A 22,162-nucleotide genomic window follows, 5' to 3' on the forward strand; every position below is an offset into this window, starting at 1 on the left:
CCTCTAATAATCAGTTCAAGATGAAAAGCGGAATGAAGAATTGGATGAGGCTCCACCTAGAGGAAAATCTAGAACTTCTCCAACAGAGATACTCCCTGACGAGGGTGATCTACAACAAGATCTACGACCTGTCACGTGGCCACAGGAAGAACCAATTAACATGATCAAAACTATTAACTGCTCGTCTTTCGAACAAGTAGTAAATTATTTCGTAACCTAAGGAATTAGATATTAAATAAAATAAAAGAAGGCTTAGCTATAATACAAATATATATATGTATATGTATCTATAAAAAGGAAATAATGACAAAGGTAACCAAAGTAACGAAAACTAAGAGAAATGTGCCTGCCTTTATGTACAGGGAGGATGCCCATAACGATCTTAATTTAATCTGTACTTTCAATACCATGGATTTGGTTCAAATAATAGTCTCTTCTTCGTATTTCATCATTTTTTGGCATGTTTTTCACTAAATTGTTAAAGCTCATTTTGGAAAACAAATCCATGGACGAACGAATACTTTTATTATGGCTTTACAAAGAAATATTTTTATTTGCACGCGTTTTTTGTGTAAAACAAAGTTAAATATATACCTTTCACTCTACAGTTTCAGAGCTCAGGGAGCATCAGTGAAGTTCGTGAAACTTCAATAACATCTGATGGAACAAAGGAGGAAGATGACGACGAGGAGGAAGATGATACAGACAAGATGAACACATGTGATCCTGACAGATTAAAAGCTTTTAACGTAAGAGGAAAGAAACAGTAAAAATTGTATGAAAACAAATAACTGAAAGACTTACTGGTACTTCCAGGAAAAACTATAACTTAATAAACCACATTAGTTACATATTAGTAAAAAATCACTGGAACATCCAGGAAAACTGATATTTATTTAATAAACCACATCAATTCTCCATCAGTAAGGACTTATTGGATCATCAAAGAAAAACTGACATTTAATGAACCACATTAGTTCACTATCACTTAGGACATATTGGGACATCCAGGAAAAAACTGCTGTTTAATAAACCACATTATAATTTAATAACTAATTAAAATAAATGTTTCATATTTACAACTTCAGTGAAGCCAGTAGCAACTTCCACTTTAAAAATACATTCTACATGTTGTTTTTCAAGATATATAGTGCATACTGGAGAGATTTACACATTTTGACATTAACCTTGAGGATGCTGCAAAGTCGAAACATTGGTTAATAAGTATGTATTCATGTCGTTTTTTCTAAACGTTTTACCAAAACATTCTACATGTACAATGCTTCGACGTGTCTATGTCGTCATCAGGAGTTATCTGTACGACATACTAAGTTATACATTTTTCTCCTTCCCAGTGAGATTACATTGTTTTTGTATTTTCATAATTCCTTAATCAACCTTTATATAACACCAAATATCAGTGTATTGACTTGACGACTCTTAATCTGCGTCGATTACTTCATTTTATTCATTTAACTCTTATTATTTCTAGTTATTCTCTGACATTTAAAGCTGTAATATTACAAGCTTTACCTAAAATAGTTTTTCCATATCATGGCATTTGAAAACACAAAAAATCTCTTTTTAATTTATGCATACGTTTACACAGCTTTAAAAATAGGTTCACTACAGGAAGTTGTTTATTAAATATGTAGCTACTAAAAGAGGATTTGAACCAGATATAATAGATAGATTTTTTAAGAATTTGATCAAAGGTTTAATGTAAGTTCAGAAGATCTGTAACTGAAAAATAAAAAAAGAAACTTTAAGTTTACCTTATAGTAACAGGTTTGTTAACCAGGATTAACAGGTCAATTATTTAAAGCTTTAAGAAACAATAAAACTTGTATTTCATCTTTGAAACTATAAATACAATTGAAGAAACTAGCTTGGGTATTCGTACCATGAACGAAAGTTATGTAAATTCATGATTAATAAAAGGTTATCTTAGGGCATGGAAAGTTGTTCATATATAATTTTTAAAACCCAAAACGCTCATAAAAACAGCAAAACACAAAATGTGAAACTGTAAGTTTGCATGTATCTCCTCATGGACCTAATGAATCTCCCTACCAATTTTTGTGAAGATCCATCCGTGTGAAGTATTTACATGGACATACGACATACAGTACTATTATAATTATATACATGACACTAGTGCATTAGATTCCTGTGTCTGTGACATATTCATGATGTCATATATGTATTCTGAGAATGGAAAAATAAAGCTCACCCTGATGGAAAACTCAGGCGAAACAGGAAAATCGTGATCCCTATTGCAAATCTTCATGCACACAGGATAAACATTTCGCGAACTTGGGGGTTGCACATCTCGTAATAAAAATTTTTTCTAGTATCATATAAGCAAGATTTTCATCATAGAATGATGTTTGGGAGTACTAAGAATAACTTGAAATGATAAAACTTGGATTTTACAAAATAGATTGTGAATATGGGAATATTTATATTGGTCAAACTAAGAAGAATTTAAAACACAGATCACCGGAACATAAAAGTTATGTAAAGAACAATAACATAGAAAATCCAATTACTGCAGATGTTAAAGTAGCACAACATAATATTTTATGGGAAAAACAAACTCCAATTTTAGCTCAACCTCGTAATATTACAGCTTTGAATACCAAAGAAACGCTAGAAATAATAAAATTTAATAAAGAAAACATTAAACACACACTAAGGTCCATCAAATCAAAGCACTAATACTTGGAAGGATGTTATATAAAGGTTGAATAACGAATTATGTAAATGCAAAAACAATCTAATATAACGTGACAGGATAAAAAATGTATAAATTAATACGTCTTGCAGCTAACTCTCGAATACGGCGTAGACATCCAAAACATTGTATATGTAGAGTTTAGTAAAGACTTAGTGGAACATCCAGGAAAAACTAACATTCAATAAACCACATTAGATCATTACGAAGAGCATCTGATACGCCACATTAGTTACCATAATTAAATAAGCTATTTTACATTTAAGATGTTATCCTTCACATATTGTGTAACTTGGGCATGGTTATGTTGCCCTGCATACAGAACAGGTATGCTTTTCACCCTGAACATAGTTCTTGTATCAAGGGTGAAATTGCATATGAGTGATCATCACTGTAGGCCAGCCCCAGTCAGACAGCTGAGGTTCTGCTACTCTGAAATCTTGGTTCCTGTATCCCATGATAATGGCTAGGGCAGTTGGACTGCAACGTTTTATATATATATATTATTTTGATTGGATCCCAACCTGTATTTATTCACACAGTATTCTAAAACTGTAAGCTAATAAAAGTCTGCAAGCCCCATTAATACTGTAACAAACTTGATGTAACTCGAACTTAATATGTTACTGATTATGCGGTAAATTTAAAAAAAAAAAACACATTAAAACGATACTGAATGATGCAGCTAGATTGTTGGTAACCATCGTAGTTAAACTGTTGCTAAACCACTGCCTTTGAACACGTTAATACAAGGAAATGTTTGTCGGTAATTTGGCCAGTTTTTCGATATAGAGAAAAAAACACTAGAATTTCTAAAAAAGAATAACTTATCACATTTCATACACTCTCTCCTCTTTGCAGGTGTTTGTACGCCTATTTGTGGATGAAAATCTTGACCGATTGGTTCCAATTTCACGTCAACCGAAGGACAAAATCCAGGCGATTATCGATTCATGCATTCGACAGTTTCCAGAATTCTCTGAGAGAGCCCGAAAACGAATTAGAACGTATCTAAAATGTTGCCGAAGAACAAAAGGTACACGTGATTACAAAGGGGGAGATAGGGTAAGTTTATAACCAAACCTGTTCATTTACTTATCACCAAAATATTAATCTTTGTAAGTCTTATAGACGTATGTGTGTGTATATGCGTTTAATTTTTATATAAATATATATTGATGTAAATGAGTCACAAATTGCTAGGTGAGTTCTATCAACAAGTTAATTATTCTAAACACAAATCAATAAGAAAGTCAACGAAACAAGGCCGCAGAGGATAAAGTTCCATTACGACTTGAACCTTTTTTATATAACCTTTACTGCTGGTGAGGTCTACGTACAACAGCATGGTGAGTCATCCGCAACTCTCAGTACAAAGTAATGACCGAAAGAACCCAGTTCTATTTGTTCTACAGTTTTGTACTGGTGTGTAACATAGGCTTACTTTTATGTAAACAACGCGGAAGGTTTACTGAGTATTCATCAAAAGTTTAAGAAGTATGATTTAAAGTATGTATTTCAGTTCTTCAACAGTTTGATTAATGTATAAAACCCCGTTTCCATTAGTTTAATAAAACCAATATCAGAAGTTTTGATACACAACTTTGTGAACCACAAGTCAGAAAAACAGATAATGTAATCGGAGTAATTTTATTTAGGTCGCTTTTTATTTTTAATATTCTTAGAGCATGAAGTTAAATTAAATCAGAAACTTTGTGGATGACAAATAGCGCAGGTAAAAAATAATAGATCTGTGTTGTCAACGTGTCCATTGTTAGTGAAGTTCAATTCCTACATATGTAAACTGTTTTGAATGTGTCTTATCATGAATATTCCTGTGTATCAATATAACACTTTTGGTTAATCCAGAGTAGAAATAACATATTTCATCATTCCAATGAATTCTCTTGCACTAGACTTCTCACTTTTGTCTTCTTTTCATTTGTCTCAACCTAGGATCGATCTACACCTCATTTGTTATCCCAATTGGCTGAACACATTCTGACGATTGCGTGTGAAAACGAGATTCAAAACGTCAAAAGAATGCGGTTAGGCCTAAAACCCATCTCAGTTTCATTGGTAATCTTAGTTTTGTATTCTTGCTGCCTCAGGAAATTATAATTCATGAAATTGGTAGTGTACGTTTCAATACAAAAGAACATTAATGATTAATAAACACACCATAAAATATTTCTTATATTGCTTTAACATTTATTTCTCCTACACACCTCCTATATGAATTTTCTTTAATCGAGAATATGTGTACTAAAACCTTTCTTATTTTGTGTATCTCAGTTTTGATAAATAAACACAGGCAAAAAATGAGACGTTGGCCTTAAATAGAAAGATCTACAAAAAAGGACATTATCATTAATCAGAGTAAACAGAGCTGGAGACTGCTTTGTTGTTAAGCTTTATGTTTTACCAATGATCACTGTAAACAGACAAATAATGACTTGAAAAATAAGTTGAATAATCTGGTTTTGCTGATGAAAAAATTATCCAAACACAAAAATGATTTTGAAGATTTGCTTTCACTAAAATTTACTAGTTGAGATTAAATATCTATGAGATCGCTGCATTGGTAAAGAATCATATAAGGATTTGAACTTATAAATCCAGACTTTTGAAGTGGTGTAAGGAATGGCAAGACGATGAAGTAACATGATAATAATATATATGTAAGAACAAACCTGAAGATTCTAGTTACAAGCTCATTCTTTCAACTATAGGTGTGCTGTAATGTGATGGTCAATCTTACTAATCAGTATGACAACAGTAGCTCATGAGTTAAATAGTATGGAAACATCACAACGAGAGAGTTGATAGAGATTAATTAATTATATAATTTATGAATATTGATGACTAGTTTGCATATTAATCTACCTATCATTTATATATCCATATTAATCACATATGATATGATCCCCTCCCCCCCCCACTTCCACTTTCATAGTGCTCTTATCACTACTAGTAAGCTTTACACGTGCATAAGTGTGTGTCAGGTGCGATTTCATCTATTAAATTGCAGTCATATGTATATTAAATATATTTTCCTCTTTTTTTTTTCTAAAAGTTGCGCTCATTTGTAAAGTTCTGGCCTTGTCCTTACTTTGTTCTTTATTTTTCAGCACTATGACGTACAAGTTATTATATCATAAATAGAAAAATCTGTTCTATCGAAGCAAGTTACAAAATATAAACATTTTGCAGTGTAACAGGTTTATTACTGTACATTTATTTTAATACCTACGTTTGTTTCAGTGTAGTTTTCTTTTTTGCATGTGACATATATTGTTGACTGTGTATTGCGCAAGTCCCGCGTCTTCTCGAAATTTGTAGAAGATTCTTGAGATTAAGAATCAACAACATTCGTTTAACGAACATGTTAGCGTGTTCGAACTTTGGTGAACGTTCTAGAAATTTGCCTTAAACTATATAAAGTCCGATGCGCCGAGAGAATCATTAATAGCCAATTACGATCAGTGTGCTATAGGCCTCAAAACCTACAATTGTGATTAACGCCTAATAATCAGAAACTCCACAATATGACCATAACCCTCCAATAGCACAGCGGTATGTCTGAGGAACCGGGTTTCGATACCTGTGGTGAACAGAGTAAAAATAGTCCAATGTGAACTTTTGTGCTTAATTACAAACACTCACACACTTTGGCCAGGAATGTTTATAGATTTCGAACATTACAAATCGTTTAAGCTCGGTGAATTAACTTCGGACGTTAGTATTTCTACGAGGACATTAAATATCTTCATTGCCGGAAACGTTAGCTTGTAATTGGTGCAAATACAACAAAGCTAGCTGGCTTAAGCGAAGCGTATTCCCCCGCTGGTACAGCGGTAGGTCTACGGATTTACAACGCTAAAATCAGGGATTCAATTCCCCTCGGTGGACTCAGCAGATAGCCCGATGCGGCTTTGCTATAAGAAAACACACACACGCCATGTGTGGCAGTATCAACTCAGAATAAATTTGCTTGTTGTGAATCTGAATCGCCTATAAAATATTCAATTCTAGCGCGGATATAAAACTTAGCATTCTTTGTAAAATATTTGTATATAAACCATCATTTGTAATAAGTACTAGTAATAACCGTTATTATAAACTATATTGTTTTATATACTCTTCAAAACAAGAAACGCAAAAAGGATATTTTTGTTATTTTAAATAGAAATATATGTAATAACGTTACACGCTCAGAGTATGTGATGTTACACATGTTAAGGCACTTGTTGTCAGACCAAAATGACAATAAAAGTTGTGCACTTTGAAAACGGAGGAAAACATCGGATTTTTCGCCAAAACGCATTCGTGTCCAATAAATTTGTTTGAGAGATCTGCATGTTCTGCAAGTGCAACATGTGCAAAATCCCTACAATGGTGACGGGTTCTCGGTTTCCATAGCTCAGTGTTAAGCCACCAACACGCAATACAGTTACGCCAAGACTGACTGAAGCACAACGCAACAACGCCATTGGTCGCTTGGAAGCAGGCGAATCTCGATCAGATGTTGCCAGAGCTGTGAATGTCCACCCAAGCACCATCACAAGGCTATGGAATCGTCACCAACAACATGGATCAACTCGTGACCGTCCACGATCTGGCAGACCTCGTGTGATCACGCCCGCACAAGATCGCAAGATCCGGTTACGTCACCTTCGGAATAGGACCACCACTGCGACGACTACTGCCTCAACCATACCAGGGCTGCGTAGGATTTCCGATCAGACCATACGCAACCGTCTATGAGATGCAGGAATCCGACCTCGACGTCCAGTCAGAGGCGTCACCCAGCAACATCGTCAAGCACGGCTGCAGTGGACTCGGGCATATCGGGTATGGCCTCATCGACGATGGAGGCATGTTTGGTTCAGCACGTTTTATGCTTCGTAGGCAGGATGGAAGGACCTGTGTTTACCGTCGCCGAGGTGAACGTTTTGCAGCAAACTGTGTGCAGGATGTTGACAGATTTGGTGGTGGCAGCGTCATGATGTGGGCTGCCATCGCCTACAATGCCAGAACAGACCTTTTGCACATTCGAGGAAATCTTACGGCTCAACGATACGTCGACAAGATTCTTAGACCCCATGTGCAACCCATCATGGTGAACGTCAACGACGTTTTTCAACATGACAACGCCCATCCTCACACAGCCCGACCCACCACTGTCTTCTTGATACACCACAACATCAACGTTCTTCCCTGGCCCTCCAGATCACCAGATTTAAACCCCATCGAACATCTTTGGGACGAGTTGGACCGACGTCTGCGACGGCGACAACCTCAACCGCAGATTCTTCCTCAGCTTGCAGCAGCTTTGCAGGCTGAGTGGACAGCCATTCCACAGGATGTGATTCATCATCTCATCGCTTCCATGGGCAGGAGATGCCAAGCAATTATTGATGCTCACGGGGGCATACTCCTTATTGACGTTGAGTGACGTTAAACTTCACCTAGTGAGCGTGGACTTCGACTTTGCAGACTTAGGATGTTCAGCAGTGAATGTGCAAAGTTTCACACATGTCATACAGAACTACCCGGAATAAACTTGTTAACAATTTGTCTCATATTTTGCCTTTTGCGTTTCTTTTTTTGAAGAGTATATTTGTATATTAAAATATATTTGTGTTAAAAAAAAAGGTTGTGTTTATCAATCTTGCCGACAAATATCATAACTTTGATACACATTAACATCTAATTAACTTCTAAATCAATACTAAAATGTCCAGTTACTTGAAATAGTTATATATAATGTACGTAACATAATAAATAGGAAAATCATCCGAAGGAAATAGTAATTTGTTTGTTTATTTTTAACTTTGTGCAAAGCTACAATAGGGCTATCTACACTAGCCATCTCTAATTTAGCTGTATAAGACTAGAGGTAAGACAACTAGTCATCACTACTCACCACGAACTATTGCGCAAGTAGTGGGATTGACTATCACAATATAATGCCCCCACGGCTGAAAGGGCAAGCATGTTTGGTGTGACGGGGATTCGAACACGTGACTCTCAGATTTCGAGTCGAGTGCCTTAACCATCTGGTCATGCCGGGCCATAGTAATACATAACATAATAAATTGGAACCTCATGTCCGAGGTCTCAATCAAAGGCAAAATTCGAAATAAATTGAAATTCATTTCACAATTCGATTTATATTTTTCAGTGCCAATAAGATTTAACCATGTCTGATATCGAAGTTTTTTTTAATCACCCTCGCTCGAACAACTCGAAAATATAACAAAAGTTAATTGCTTGAAATCACCAAAATTTTAGAACTGGGGCTAAAAAAATTCAATGAGAAAAATATGAACTAAAAAAGGGTATTGTTAAAACATTAGTCGATGATTTGTTGGCTGAAGAGTTGAGTGATAAAGATAAGTTAGAAATCCAATTAAAACTAAAAGAAATCGAGCTTGAGCAAACCCATGTCGAAGCCGAAAAAGAGCAAGTGTAAGCCTGTATCAAAGCAGAAAAAGAAAGTAAATATCTCGAAGCTGAAAAAGCTCGTATTGAAACAGAAAAGGAAATTAAGTTGAAAGAAATGGAAATTAGACTCAATTCTGATCGACCAAGGTAAAATATCGACTTTGCACTCAATCGATATAGTAAAGCACCAACACTTAACGAAAATGAAGTTGATAAATATTTCCAACATTATAAAAAAATTGCCTAAACCATGGAATAACCCAACGAAAAATGGTCATTATTATTACAGAGTGTTTTAATTGGTAAAGCACTAGAAGATCGTAAAGATTATGATGAGGTTAAAGCAGCTATTTTTTAAAGCATATGTGTTAGTACCAGAGACTTACCGCCAAAAGTTTCGAGGTCATATCAAGCAAGATATTTAAATTTATATGGAATTCGCCTTCGAAAAAGAGGTTTATTTTGATCGATGGTGTTTTTCTACGCATATTGGTAACAGTTTTGACAAATTAAGACACGTGTGTGTACAAGTGACGACCTCAAAACACCACAGAAAGCAGCTTCCCTTTCCGATTATTACACCTTCACACATAAAACCACTTTTTATAAAAAGAAATTCTTGCTATTCCAGCAAAAACCAGTAGCTGTTCAATCCACTGAAGTTGAGGATTCTTATAAAAATAAAAACAACTTTTCACGCTCGAAATCTTCAAACAGTCATGATAAAACTTTATCAAAAACCAAATCAAAGCCTGGTTATGTTATGCCAGATTATTGAAGTTTGGAAGATAAAGAAGGAAAGAAGGCTTTAGTGTCCACACATGGACTAGTTTCACAACATCACCCGATGTTGTTGATTTGACCACTGACAAAAAGGCTGATGTAATCAGGGAGGAATTTAGATTTTGTTTGGGTCTGTTGGTTCTGTGTCACAAATGACACTGATAGTGTCCATATACCCATTCGTATTTTATGTGATACTGGGGTGACTCATTCATTGTTGCTAGAAGATTTATTGCCTTCAGATTTGAGTTCTACCACTGATGAATCTGTTGTTGCTCAGGGTATTGAGGATGGCTTTGTTAATGTTCCTCTTCATAACATTTCTTTAACATCAGACCTAGTTTTTGGGACCATTTGTGGTGGGAGTAAGGCCTACTCTGCCAGTTTATGGTGTATCATTATTGGGAAACGATATGGTTGGGGAAAAGTTGTTCCCGAATCCAAAATAGGTATCAAGCTGATCACTGTTTCATCTAAAGATGATATTGTTGAGGAGAACCCAAAAGTGTTTCCCTAATGTGCTGTGACTCGAGCTCAGATTAAGAAATAAAGCCAAAACAAATGACAGACACGCGTTCAGAGGACAACATTATAGATTTGCCACAGACATTTTTTTGGGTCCGACATAGATCTTGTGAATGATTTTCCTACTAACAAGTCTTTGAGTGACAATGATGGGCGTGACAGATCTGGTTCACCTGGTGAAGTTGCGTTTGTTAAAAGCAAACTGATCTATGAACAAGAAAAGGATCCACAGATCTCTTTACTATTTAAATATGTACTTCCGAAGAATGAAATAGAGAAAGTTTCAAATGGTTGCTTTTTTCATGGTGTGTTCATGAAAAAACGAAGACCATCAAATATACCAGCTGCAGAAGACGGGGCTGTAATTTATTAAATCGCTGTTCCAAATGAATATCATTCTGAAATATTGAAAGTTACCCATGAGAGGTCATGTAGGAGTCAACAAGACATGTTACAAAATTATGAGACTTTTTTTTTGGCCAAAATTAACATTGTTTGTAAGTTTGTAAAATTATTGTATATAAACCATCACTTGTAATAACTATTAGTAATAACCATTATCATAAATTATATTATTTTTCTATATTAAAATATATTTGGGTTAAAAAAGAAAGTTGTGTGTATCAATCTTTTTGGCAAATATCATAAATTTGACAGATGTTAACATTTAATTAACTTAAAATATTGATAGATGTTAACATTTAATTAACTTAAAATATTGATAGATGTTAACAGTTAATTAACTTAAAATATTGATAGATGTTAACAGTTAATTAACTTAAAATATTGATAGATGTTAACATTTAATTAACTTCTAAATTTAAACTAAAATTTCCAATTATTTGAAATAGTAATACGTAATGTACGTAACATGATAAATCGGAAACTCGTCCGAAATTAATAGCAGTGCGTAACAACAGGTACAAAATAGTAAATAAAGAGTTAACAATGTGTAAATACATTTAAGTTAAACTAGCTTGAACGGAGTAAAACTCCACTTCTCTCTGGTACCATATTAAACCCTTTTAACCAAATATAATGGCAGATACTTTTGTAACTTATTTTCTCATAGCAAAATTTACATCTCAACATTTTTAAACATTTTTTATGTGAAAAGTGTCAATTTTTGGTTCACAGACAGAAGTTGAGAGAACTCGCGGACTACCTCATCCTTCTTCTCTGACCCCACATTCTGGAGTTGACAGTAGTAACACCTCGCGTATTACTCCATCAGCTTTCAGAAGTCCCTTTGTACATCCTCAGGAATCATATCTTCATGCTCAGCTTACTAAACCAGCTCGAAATTCTCTGCCGCAGGCTGATGCAAGCGTGTTAGGCTCAGAAACGTCACAAGCCTCAATTACACCAACACGAATCACAATTTTAAATGGCGGCACACGTGGAGCACAGCCGTCCAGTAACTCTTTAGTAGGTGACTCTCTCTCTCGGGAAAAACAACAATTACAAAGATTTACATCCGACATGCCACCATCACATTCTAAAAATGTCCACCAGGTGATAGCTTCTAGTGGTATTTTAACAAATGGTAAGATTTTTATATTTTATTTTTAAATGCACTGCCTAAAAGCAGGTAACTTTCATGATACATGTATAATGTCTTGCACGACCATAACAGTTACTTTGAATTTGTATTAATATTTTAATTATATTTTTATAGTTGTCTGAAATGATACACAGCTAATAAGTTGTTTTCAGTTTGCACTTTCAATGAACTACTTGTTATCGCTTGAAGTAAATAAAGTGCATGATGAAATATTAATCTCGTAGCAGAACTGTTGAGTTCGATACCAACAAATAAATATCCCAGATTTTTGTTTCTAAAAAGGTAAATATCTTTATTCGATCAGCTATTTTTAAATTGTTTTTGGTTTTTAGTAACAATACTTTATTCCACCAATAGGTCCGACTGATCTCACCATTAAGAAGACTTCCATAGCAAGGTATACTCTAAATCCGAATGAAACCAGCGCCATCAAACAGCTCATTGCTGGCTATCGTGAATCGGCAGCCTTCTTGCTGCGATCGGCAGACGAACTGGAACAACTATTAACGCAAAAAAATTAACAACAAATATTTTAATTTGTTAAAATATCACTTTATTTCTGCCCTTTAATAGTCTGAACGTGAAACACAAAAGTGAGGAATTCTAGCATGGTTTGAACTATTTATTTGTGACACAACAAATTTTCATTGTAGAAAATGCAAAGAAAGTCGGCTGTTCTAACGTATGGAGAAGCTACAGACTTTCTTCTCAATCTTTATGGCGGATGATTACCTGCTTGACGAGTGTAATCCGGTTTCTTCTCGTCAAATTCCCTGTTCACCTGAAATATGGGGTGTTTCTCTCTTGGTTTATTTGTACTAAAATAAACAAATAATTAATTTTGAACACTGGAGTAGAAGCAACATAATTTATTATTGTTTTTGTTATCTTCATGACAAGCCGTATTACTGAGTTCTTTAGAATTGATGAGTAATGTATGTGCGTGTATAAATATATATATCATGTTTTATTTAAGGCTTTTTAATAACAAAATTGGTAATCAAAATATTTGCCAACTACTTAGTTCAAATATTTTTACAAGCGGAAATATGACAGTCAGAGTTTGATTCCTGAGGGAGCACAGTCCAGATGCTCTATTCTTCAGGCTTGCGCTAAACAATAAATAAGGCGAACTTATAAAAACACTACTTCCACTTTCAAATATTCTGTAATTCACTACACTTATTTTTACGTTCGAGGTCTGAACTAGCGATACACCTGGCATCAGGCGGATTTTAGCGGCATCTGCAGATTGCAAAAAAAAAGACGTCATAATGAAAATAAATGCGTTAAGACGTGTCTGTAATTATTGCAAACCTGTTCGGAAGTTAACAGCTGTAGTTTATGTTTAATTTACCGGTGTTGTTATTTAAGGAAAAACAAAACAATAAAGCAACTACATTGCCAAAAGTGAAATCCTGTTCAACTATGAATTATAGTTTGTTATTCAATTGTTTTTAATGAAACTAAAAACATTTGGAAGCGCTAATTTTAAAACAACAGCTGACATTTTACAAAATATTGAAAAATAAAAAGTTTATTCAGATAGGCTACAACACTCTTTAAACGATTGCTTCTTTTAGTTTTGTTTTAAATGTTTTGCGCTTCTTGTTGTTCTGTAGCATTTTCATGTATACACGTTTTGAGCATTTTTTTTCGTGATAGAAAAAAAATCGAAGATACAAAATATTATCTTAAAACTAGTTAAAACATGTATTAATTTTATAACAAAATATCAGAGTGATATTTTAAAAGTAAACTGCATTACTTGTATTTATTTAATGCCATGTAGTTTTTCTATTTTTCATAGGCTTGGGACAACTGAAAAAGTCAAAAAATATTTGCTAAACATATCTGTAAACATAGGGTAAACAATTAATACAGTTGGTATTAATATAGTAGGCAAAGATTTTTGTAAAAAAATGTGTTTTAGAATATTCAGGGTGTTGACAAATTTAACGCTGCTACAAAACGTTTAGAAGGGCAACTGAACATCAAAGAATAACACAGCTTTTTGCTTCATTTTACAAAACAGAGCAGTAGCTACAAGACGATCAAACCTACTTGGATTTGGATGAGAGAAATTTCAACAGCTAGGTGGTTTAGAAAGTGTGCCTGACCAACCACCCCTACTTTAAAAAATGTTTATGATCCAGTAATATAAGTGTGAGATGTGATTTTTAATCTCAATTTATTCGTTTTTATAATGCTTCCTCTTATCGGGATTCACTTTTGTTAAACGTTTTGAGTAATTTTATGTTTCTACCTGTCACAACACTCAGTGCAAAGAACGGCTAAAACAGTGGGTAAAAAAAATATTCATTTCTATGTAAAATGCGTGGACAATAACAGCAGAACTATGTGTTATTAGAGACTTATAAGGCAACGAACCAACAAGCAGTTTTGTGCTTTAAAAGTTTACATAGAATTGTTCTAGAAGTTCATGGATCTATTCAGACAAGACTAAGCCCCCTAGTGGCTCAGCGGCATGTCCGCGGACTTACAACGCTAAAAACCGGGTTTCGATACCCGTGGGGGGCAGAGCACAGATAGTCCATTGTGTAGCTCTGTGCTTAATTCAAGACAATACTAGTAATTATAAAGTTAATGTGGGTCGATAAATAGATGAAAAATCACTGAAACTGTCGTAATACTGACCTTATTTTAATAAATAATTATATCAAGACATGATTTAATAGCAGATAAACTTAATTATCATCATTAATAATAATGAATATATACAAGCAGACAGTCGTAAAAATTCAGGTTTAAATATAACTTATATTAATTATTTTAATCTTCAGAATTCAAAAATAATAAATATTTTTAAACGTTTCATAAAGCTGTGGTGAAAAAGGTTTTCCAACAGTATACTAATATAACTCGTTATATGATTTCATTATTTAGTACGGAATAATTATTAAAATATTACTGTACTGAAAGTAGGTGTTCAAGGGTTCGAATCCTTCAATATTTTGATTACAACTGCTTCAATGGTTAAAATAAACACAAAATTGGGAAGCTATACTGTCATAGTTCTATTTTCATCACGATTGCCGTTGTTTTCTTGCCCAGTTAATTTTGATAGCATCTACTTATTATTTACTCCATAAAAATAGGTCTCTTTCTTGGACCTCCAGCGTTAAAATCTGGGGTGCGATTCCCGTGGTACACAAAGTTCAATTAGCCCATTGTGTATCTGTGAGCTAAAACAAACAAATTATAAAATAGTTTTTCTTAGCTTCTTATTTTTATCATCTGCGTTTTATTAATATGTAACTGCCACTTCTAAATGTTTTCTATTTTTATGTTGAAAAAGAACCTGCATCATAAAGAGCGTAGTCGACTTTGAGAAACAAACAGCTGACAGATAGGTAGGTAAGCCTTTACAGCCCTGATTTCATGAGTGTTCTAAAGTACTTTTTCTGATGTTTGACTTTAGGGTAAAATGACAACCAATGAAAATTTATGAATTATTTTACTCTTGCCAAAAAAAAGACCTTGGTACCACCACACTGCAGGGAAAATAACGTGTTACTACTTTGTTCGATGTCATACAATTAAAGTCGGTGTTAAGTTCATTATAAAGAAAATTAAGGAAGTTTACCTCGTGCTCAAGTCATAGAGGTAGTGTTACAACCAACAAATATTCCACCACCCATCCTCGACGAACCTCTGGTATTCAATGGGTGTAGTGTTCCAGGATTTATAGACACAATTTAAAATTCACTGATATTTGTATTCCAAAATGTCTTCTATGGAAAAGGTTTAAATTTTAGTCTGAACAACCAACTGCAATTAGACTTGTCGTCTGTCGAAACCGTCTGACTTTGTTTAGTTTGAATAACCCGTTGCCCTTATTCTTGTTTTTATTTTAATATATATATATAAACTTGACTTCAATTTTATAAATGTGTTCAACGTACCTGGTAAAATACAGGAATCAATGTAATATTTCGCTGTTCAAAAGATAAACTGTCAGCCTTCAAACTTCTTTAAAAATGTAATGTCATTCAGTGTTGTTATCATTATCGTTAGTTTTGTGAAAGTATAGATCCAGATCAATTTCAACATCGCACAAATAGTGGCTGAAAGTTGTTTTTAACTGTTTTGTAATTATTTTTTCAAAGTCATTTACTAAAATACGTCAAAGATACTTTTATCGAGTGTAAATTGACTGATATATAACTAAATATTTATTATTTTTACTGTAAATTCACACAAAAATCAACGTTATATAAAAAAAAAATGCAGCTTATACCAAAGAGGAGCCGCTTGGCTTGGTATCTCAGATATTGATCATGGTTTTCTATTCTGGTTTTCCAACAGCAACAAGTGTTTCGGGCGTGGGCTCCGTGTGCCAGTGCCTAGCAACGCCTCTGTCGTACCGTCTCGTTTGTGGATAAAAACTAGTGTTTTCATACGTATTCCAAAGCTCATGGTGTATAGATAAATTTTTAACGAATACAATTTGGTACATTTAATACAAAATTGCCTTAAAATTTTCATAATACGTAACAGCTTTAGATTATATCTAGTAACTGGAACCCAGTCATTCTGTGTTTGTTTGTTGTTCTGTTTTGTTTTTTGTTCTATCTGTGGTGTAAAATTATATTACGGTAATGTTATGTGAACGTTCTTTTTATTATGTAAACCACTGATAATAAATTGTTGTTCAATAATAGGATTTTACTTATTATTTCTCTATTACTACCCATCAAAAGACAAATGATAGTGAGTAGAAGCACCAATTGAAAATAAGAGGTTAAATGAACAATGTGCAGTGGAAACGCCATCTATCCATTAAAAATGAAAAAAAAATGGTAACCTTCAATAACACCGATAAATACTGTTCGTTAACACTTTATAATTTTGAACAATGTAAAATATTGTTAATTAAAATCACTGATACAGTATTTAATAACGTAAAAATATTCTTCGTGAACAGTAGTGTATATTCTATAAAAAGTAAAAATATTTAATTTCTGTACTGCATATTGGTGTATAGAAGACATATTAATACTAGAAAGAAACGACCTTATAACACCAGTATTATAAAGTCGTTTGCTTGTCGCATTAAATGTGAAAAGTTTGTTTATTAGCAGCAACACCTATTCTTTAAACTATTAAAATATTGTTCACTGACAGCACTAAATATCTTGTTGTTGTTTTTTAAATTAAAATATTAATTAATTAACAACATTAAATACCGTTTAGAGGTGGGAAAATACTCTTCACCAATAACACGCTACGTTGAAAAATTCATAAAACGACAGTATGAAAATAATATAAATTATTTTAAATTGTATTTACTTGTGGATACGTTATTTAATCAAATTGAGATAATTAAGTATTAAACAAAAGACTGACAAATAGTTACTATTGTGATATCTCTTTCTGTAAAGATTATCAATACATTTTTTCTATTATTCAATTGATTTCGTTTGGTGTTGCTTTGTGTTCTCCTTCCAACGTTTTCTTGAAACTATTTAAGTATTCATGTTTACTGATACAAAAATTTGAACTCGAGAGCCTGCAAGTCAGCTCACTAGATGGGGAGAGCAGCGTAAATACAACGCCCTCTTTGTTTACAAATTGCTTAACGTGTAAATAATAAAGTTATCATTAGACAAAGCGTCTGATCACAAAATAACTCAAACCGTAATTTTTTACTCGTGTTATCCTAACTTGACAACGAAATTTCAGTTTAATTTTGCTCATTCTTTATCTTTAGAAATATATAAAAATTATTTATTTTGTTTAGTATGTTTTTCATTTAGTAAACTAAAAAATCATATTTACTCGATATATTGACTCAGATTCAATGCCTTAAAATGTATAAAACCAATCGTTAACATATATAGTTGCTTAAAGCTACAGTTATCACCTTTATGACAAACTAAACTTAGTTAATCCTAACACTAAATCCTTATAACAGACAATTTAAGTTTCAAAAGTAACGACATAACTAAAGTCTGTATGTCTATATATATGTATACAAGCTCAAGCTACTTGCTGCCACATTTAACAGTACCAACACTGCTTGTTATGAAGCACAAAGAGCTATCTGTGCGCTGCCCACGAGGGGTATTGAAACCCGGTTTCTAACAGTATAAGTCCGCAGACATAACACTGTGCCAATGGGGACTAACAATACCACTGATAACATTAGGCAAATGTTCAACGTGCTTGCTGTCACAATTAATAAGTACCATTGCTAACATTAAGGTAGTGTTCAGCATGCTTGATGTTACGATAAAAAACAACAACAACATTCATTATAAAGATTTATGAGTTGTTTTATTCACTTTAAGTAATTTATTATAATATTTTAAAAAAGGAAACGTTAGTAAGTACTCAGTTGTATAGTTACTTTTGGCTGGTCCCTCATGTTATAAAATCCCTATGTATAAAGTATCTGAGTATACAAACATTGTATGTATACAAATGAGAGATTTTCAAGCAGTAAATTAATTTCCGCGGTTGAGAAATGTGACTCAGCTCACAGAATCTACCCGGATTTTACTGGTACCACTATGAGTAACCAGGATATTTCTTTTAACTTGATAATTATACTTCATGACTTTTTAATTCTGATTGAGATTATTTGTACCACTCCTTTCAAGGCATCGCCCCGCATGGAAAGGACCCGATATTGATAATTACATTATGTGCCTCTTTCTTACAGATTTTGTGTACAGCATCAAATATAGCTCTTATTATTTGGTTTAGCAAAAAGTACACAGTAAGTCATACTGTCCACCACTCAAACAATAGCACGAGAGGTTGTTCTTAACTTATATCAAAGCAAATGTTTTACCTGCCTTCAATCCTAATCAAAAGATGGATCAATGATTCAGCAGTATATCTGAGGGCTTGAAACCGCTAAATATATTGCTTCAATACTCGCTGTGGACGTAACGCAGACACCTCGTGGCATAGCTTTATGCTTAGTAATACATAAAAAGTGGGTCTTCTCCACCCCTCTTACAAGTTATCCATGACCCCAAGGTAACAATATGACGAAAACCAGTGGACCCTCGGATTAACAGTCTGGCACACTGGGTCACACTTGGCCAAAATTTTGAGAGGGAAAAATCACTACAGTCAAGAGTTTGCTAATAGAAATTGACATTTCGTAAAAATCAAATAACCAACCAAGATTTTAGAAAGAAGTCAATTTTTGAAATTACTAAATATTGCATAAAACTGTAGAAAATGTGTATATTTTCATATCACCACCAAAATGCTTGAAATAGCTTAATATTTCTTTTTCACTTAACGGTTGTTCCAAGTACCTTTTTACAGTAATAAACCTAATACCACCTAAGATATTAAATATAGTATCGTACATCACATATACTTAAAAAATAAGACCCCTTTTCGTATTAACAAGACTTCACGAGGAAATGAAAGAAATAACGAAGAAAGCTGTTTTGTTTGGAATTTCACACAAAACTACTCGAGGGCTATCTGTGCTAGCCATCCCTAATTTAGCAGTGTAAAACGAGAGGGAAGGCAGCTAGTCATCACCACCCACCGCCAACTCTTGGCCTACTTTTTACCAACGAATAGTGGGATTGACCGACACATTATACGCCCCCACGGCTGAAAGGGCGAGTATGTTTAGCGCAACCGGGATGCTAACCCGCGACCCTCAGATTACGAGTCCCACGCCTTAACACGCTTGGCCATGCCGGGCCTATAACGAAGAAAAACAATGACTTAGCTGTCTTCAGGGTCAACAGACTATTACGTGCCCTCAGATACCCAAAACGTCACCTGTACTGTTATTATGTGTTTAACGAAAATTCATGACCAAGATTTTACGTTTTTGCAGGGTTTTTTGGGGTAAGATTGTACGATTGTGTTTATGTTAATGTCAGATATCTGTAGAGACAGAACATCTTGAAAATCATATTGCCAATGTTTAAAAAAATTGTTTGTTTTTTATCAAACATTCTTTCGAGCTATGTAAGGTCATTAGACTCTGGCTGAAGTGAAACCTCAGGCATATGACGCCTAGAAGTAAAATATCCATCTTCGTCTTAAGGTTACTAATGAGGCGCGAAGAGAAGGCTACCACTGCATTGAAACATCAATACCATTTTAAATTATACAGTTATATCAGGAAATATTAACGTCGTTGTTTGTTGTCTCAGAAGTAAAAAATCTTAAGATTCTCTGTTATCAATCATTAATTTATTTTTGTATTACTTCTAAATGTTTTTCTAAAAACTTATAAAAAATCTAAATGTCAACGATCTTCGTCAAAAAACAAACAAACAGAATTTAAGATAACTTAATACAGTAAAACCTGTCTAAGATAACTTAATACAGTAAAACCGTCGAACTCGTACGGGACCGAGTAAAATTTCCGACTTAAGCAAGTTTTACGGCTGAGACAGTGAACATACATTTTCTTAATTATATATAATTTTTGAGCGAATCGTTATACTTGCTTGACTCAAGGGAAGTAAGACGTTTGTGAATAAAGTTATTATACTGTTTATGCTACATTTATTAGAATAAGAACAAAAGCAGGCATTCAAAATATACATAAGTAAACAAAATATTAATCAAATTTATTTGAACAAAGTGTCCAATTTCAACTATTTCGTTTTTTTTAATAAGCTTTCTCATGCGGTTAAAAGAGAACGCCAATTCTACGGCCTTTTCATGAAGTTCATTTTCCCCTTTCATTTTTGCACATAATTTGATAGTGTTAATATAACTTAACACTTGCGATGAAGTAGGAATTTATATTTCCTCACTATCTTTTCCATTTTGTTCATCTTCTGAACCTCTCATACTGTTACCATCTTGCGATTCTATTATAGATTTTAAATCAGTTTCTGTTAAAACATTCTTGTTAACGTTCACAAAACTTTCCGTGTTCACAAAATCAACTGCATCGATCTTCTCAATCAGAGTTTGGATTTCACTAGAATCGTCATAACAAACAACTTCTCCACAATCCCTGCCATTATCAAGAATAAATCCACAGTTTCGAAAGCACTTTATTACGCATTTGATTGAATGACTTTAAAAATGCAATTGCATCTAACACGTCAATTTTCATGGTCATTTCAGATGCTCTCTTACAGTCGTCCATGTTTGCAATAATATGCTGAAGAATCCATTTTCTGTATTTCAATATTATACACTGTATAAATTCATTATCATGTGGCTGTAAAACTGATGTTGTGCATGGAGGTAGAAAGACTAAATGAACATTTGAAAGTTGAACTTTTGGATGAAGGGTTGCATTATTTAGGGAAAGTAGAATATTACTATTTTCTTATTCCATTCTTTTGTTGAATTTGTTCAAAAATTCCTCGAATATAGCACTTGTCTTTAACGCTTTATTATTCACTTTCCATTGTACAAGAAGTTGACTCTTCCTTAAATTTTTGAAACAGCGCAGATTTTCACTTTTACCTATTACACATGGTTTCCCTCGTTTTCCAACAGCAAATGCGACCAAAAGTACAGTCATTTATATGCAAAAACGGCCCAAACAAAAGTACAGTCAATTGTTCTTTCGAAAAGCGACCTCTGAAATAATGACGCCAGAAAAAAAAAACAGAACATATTTAATCAATGCTTACTGTAATAAAATGTCCGAGAATTTATTAATATTTAAACAAATTATGAATTAAACAAGAATTTATTAATATTCAAAGAAAATATTAATTAAATAAGAAATTAATATTTACATTTTTTTCGCTTTACTTAGGTTCTAATCCTACTTGTTGATAGACGAGGTAGGTGAAAGATAGTTTCCCGTCCACGTTACGCAGGTTCCGCCCTATAGAGGACCTGCAAAATTTTTATATTTCCGGCTTAGACAGGTTTTACTGTATCTTCATTTTAAATTACTGAAGAGAAAAAAATGCACTGCGGTACACTAAAACGTGAAAGTAGGCTTTACGATCAGACGAAGAGCGCTACCTCGAAATGTCATCTTTTTTAAAATAAAAGTATATAAAAACCTATTATTTAATTTTGATATTTTTTTCGCTGATGCGGTTTTAACTGTATTTGCCTTAATATGAATTAAAACTACTTTATGTTTTCCGATACGGCTTTGCATTACCATT

At 33.6% G+C, this 22,162-nt stretch overlaps 1 protein-coding gene across 2 annotated transcripts in view; it reads left to right on the forward strand.

Annotated features, from left to right (window-relative positions):
• The window catches only part of LOC143235240 (nucleolar protein 4-like), a 49,862-nt gene extending 36,211 nt beyond the window's left edge, over positions 1-13,651 (forward strand). Inside the window, exons 5-10 of one of the 2 annotated variants that reach the window (XM_076473205.1) lie at positions 15-199; positions 609-749; positions 3,599-3,802; positions 4,694-4,816; positions 11,633-12,041; positions 12,417-13,651. In XM_076473205.1, coding sequence (XP_076329320.1) covers positions 15-199; positions 609-749; positions 3,599-3,802; positions 4,694-4,816; positions 11,633-12,041; positions 12,417-12,580 — 1,226 coding nt within the window. In that variant the 3' untranslated portion in view covers positions 12,581-13,651. The remainder of the gene's footprint in view (positions 1-14; positions 200-608; positions 750-3,598; positions 3,803-4,693; positions 4,817-11,632; positions 12,042-12,416) is intronic. The other variant, XM_076473206.1, reaches the window with a different exon arrangement.
• The last annotated feature ends 8,511 nt before the right edge of the window (positions 13,652-22,162 follow it).

Source organism: Tachypleus tridentatus, chromosome 12 (genome assembly GCF_004210375.1).
Source record: "Tachypleus tridentatus isolate NWPU-2018 chromosome 12, ASM421037v1, whole genome shotgun sequence".
Lineage (NCBI taxonomy): Eukaryota > Metazoa > Arthropoda > Merostomata > Xiphosura > Limulidae > Tachypleus > Tachypleus tridentatus.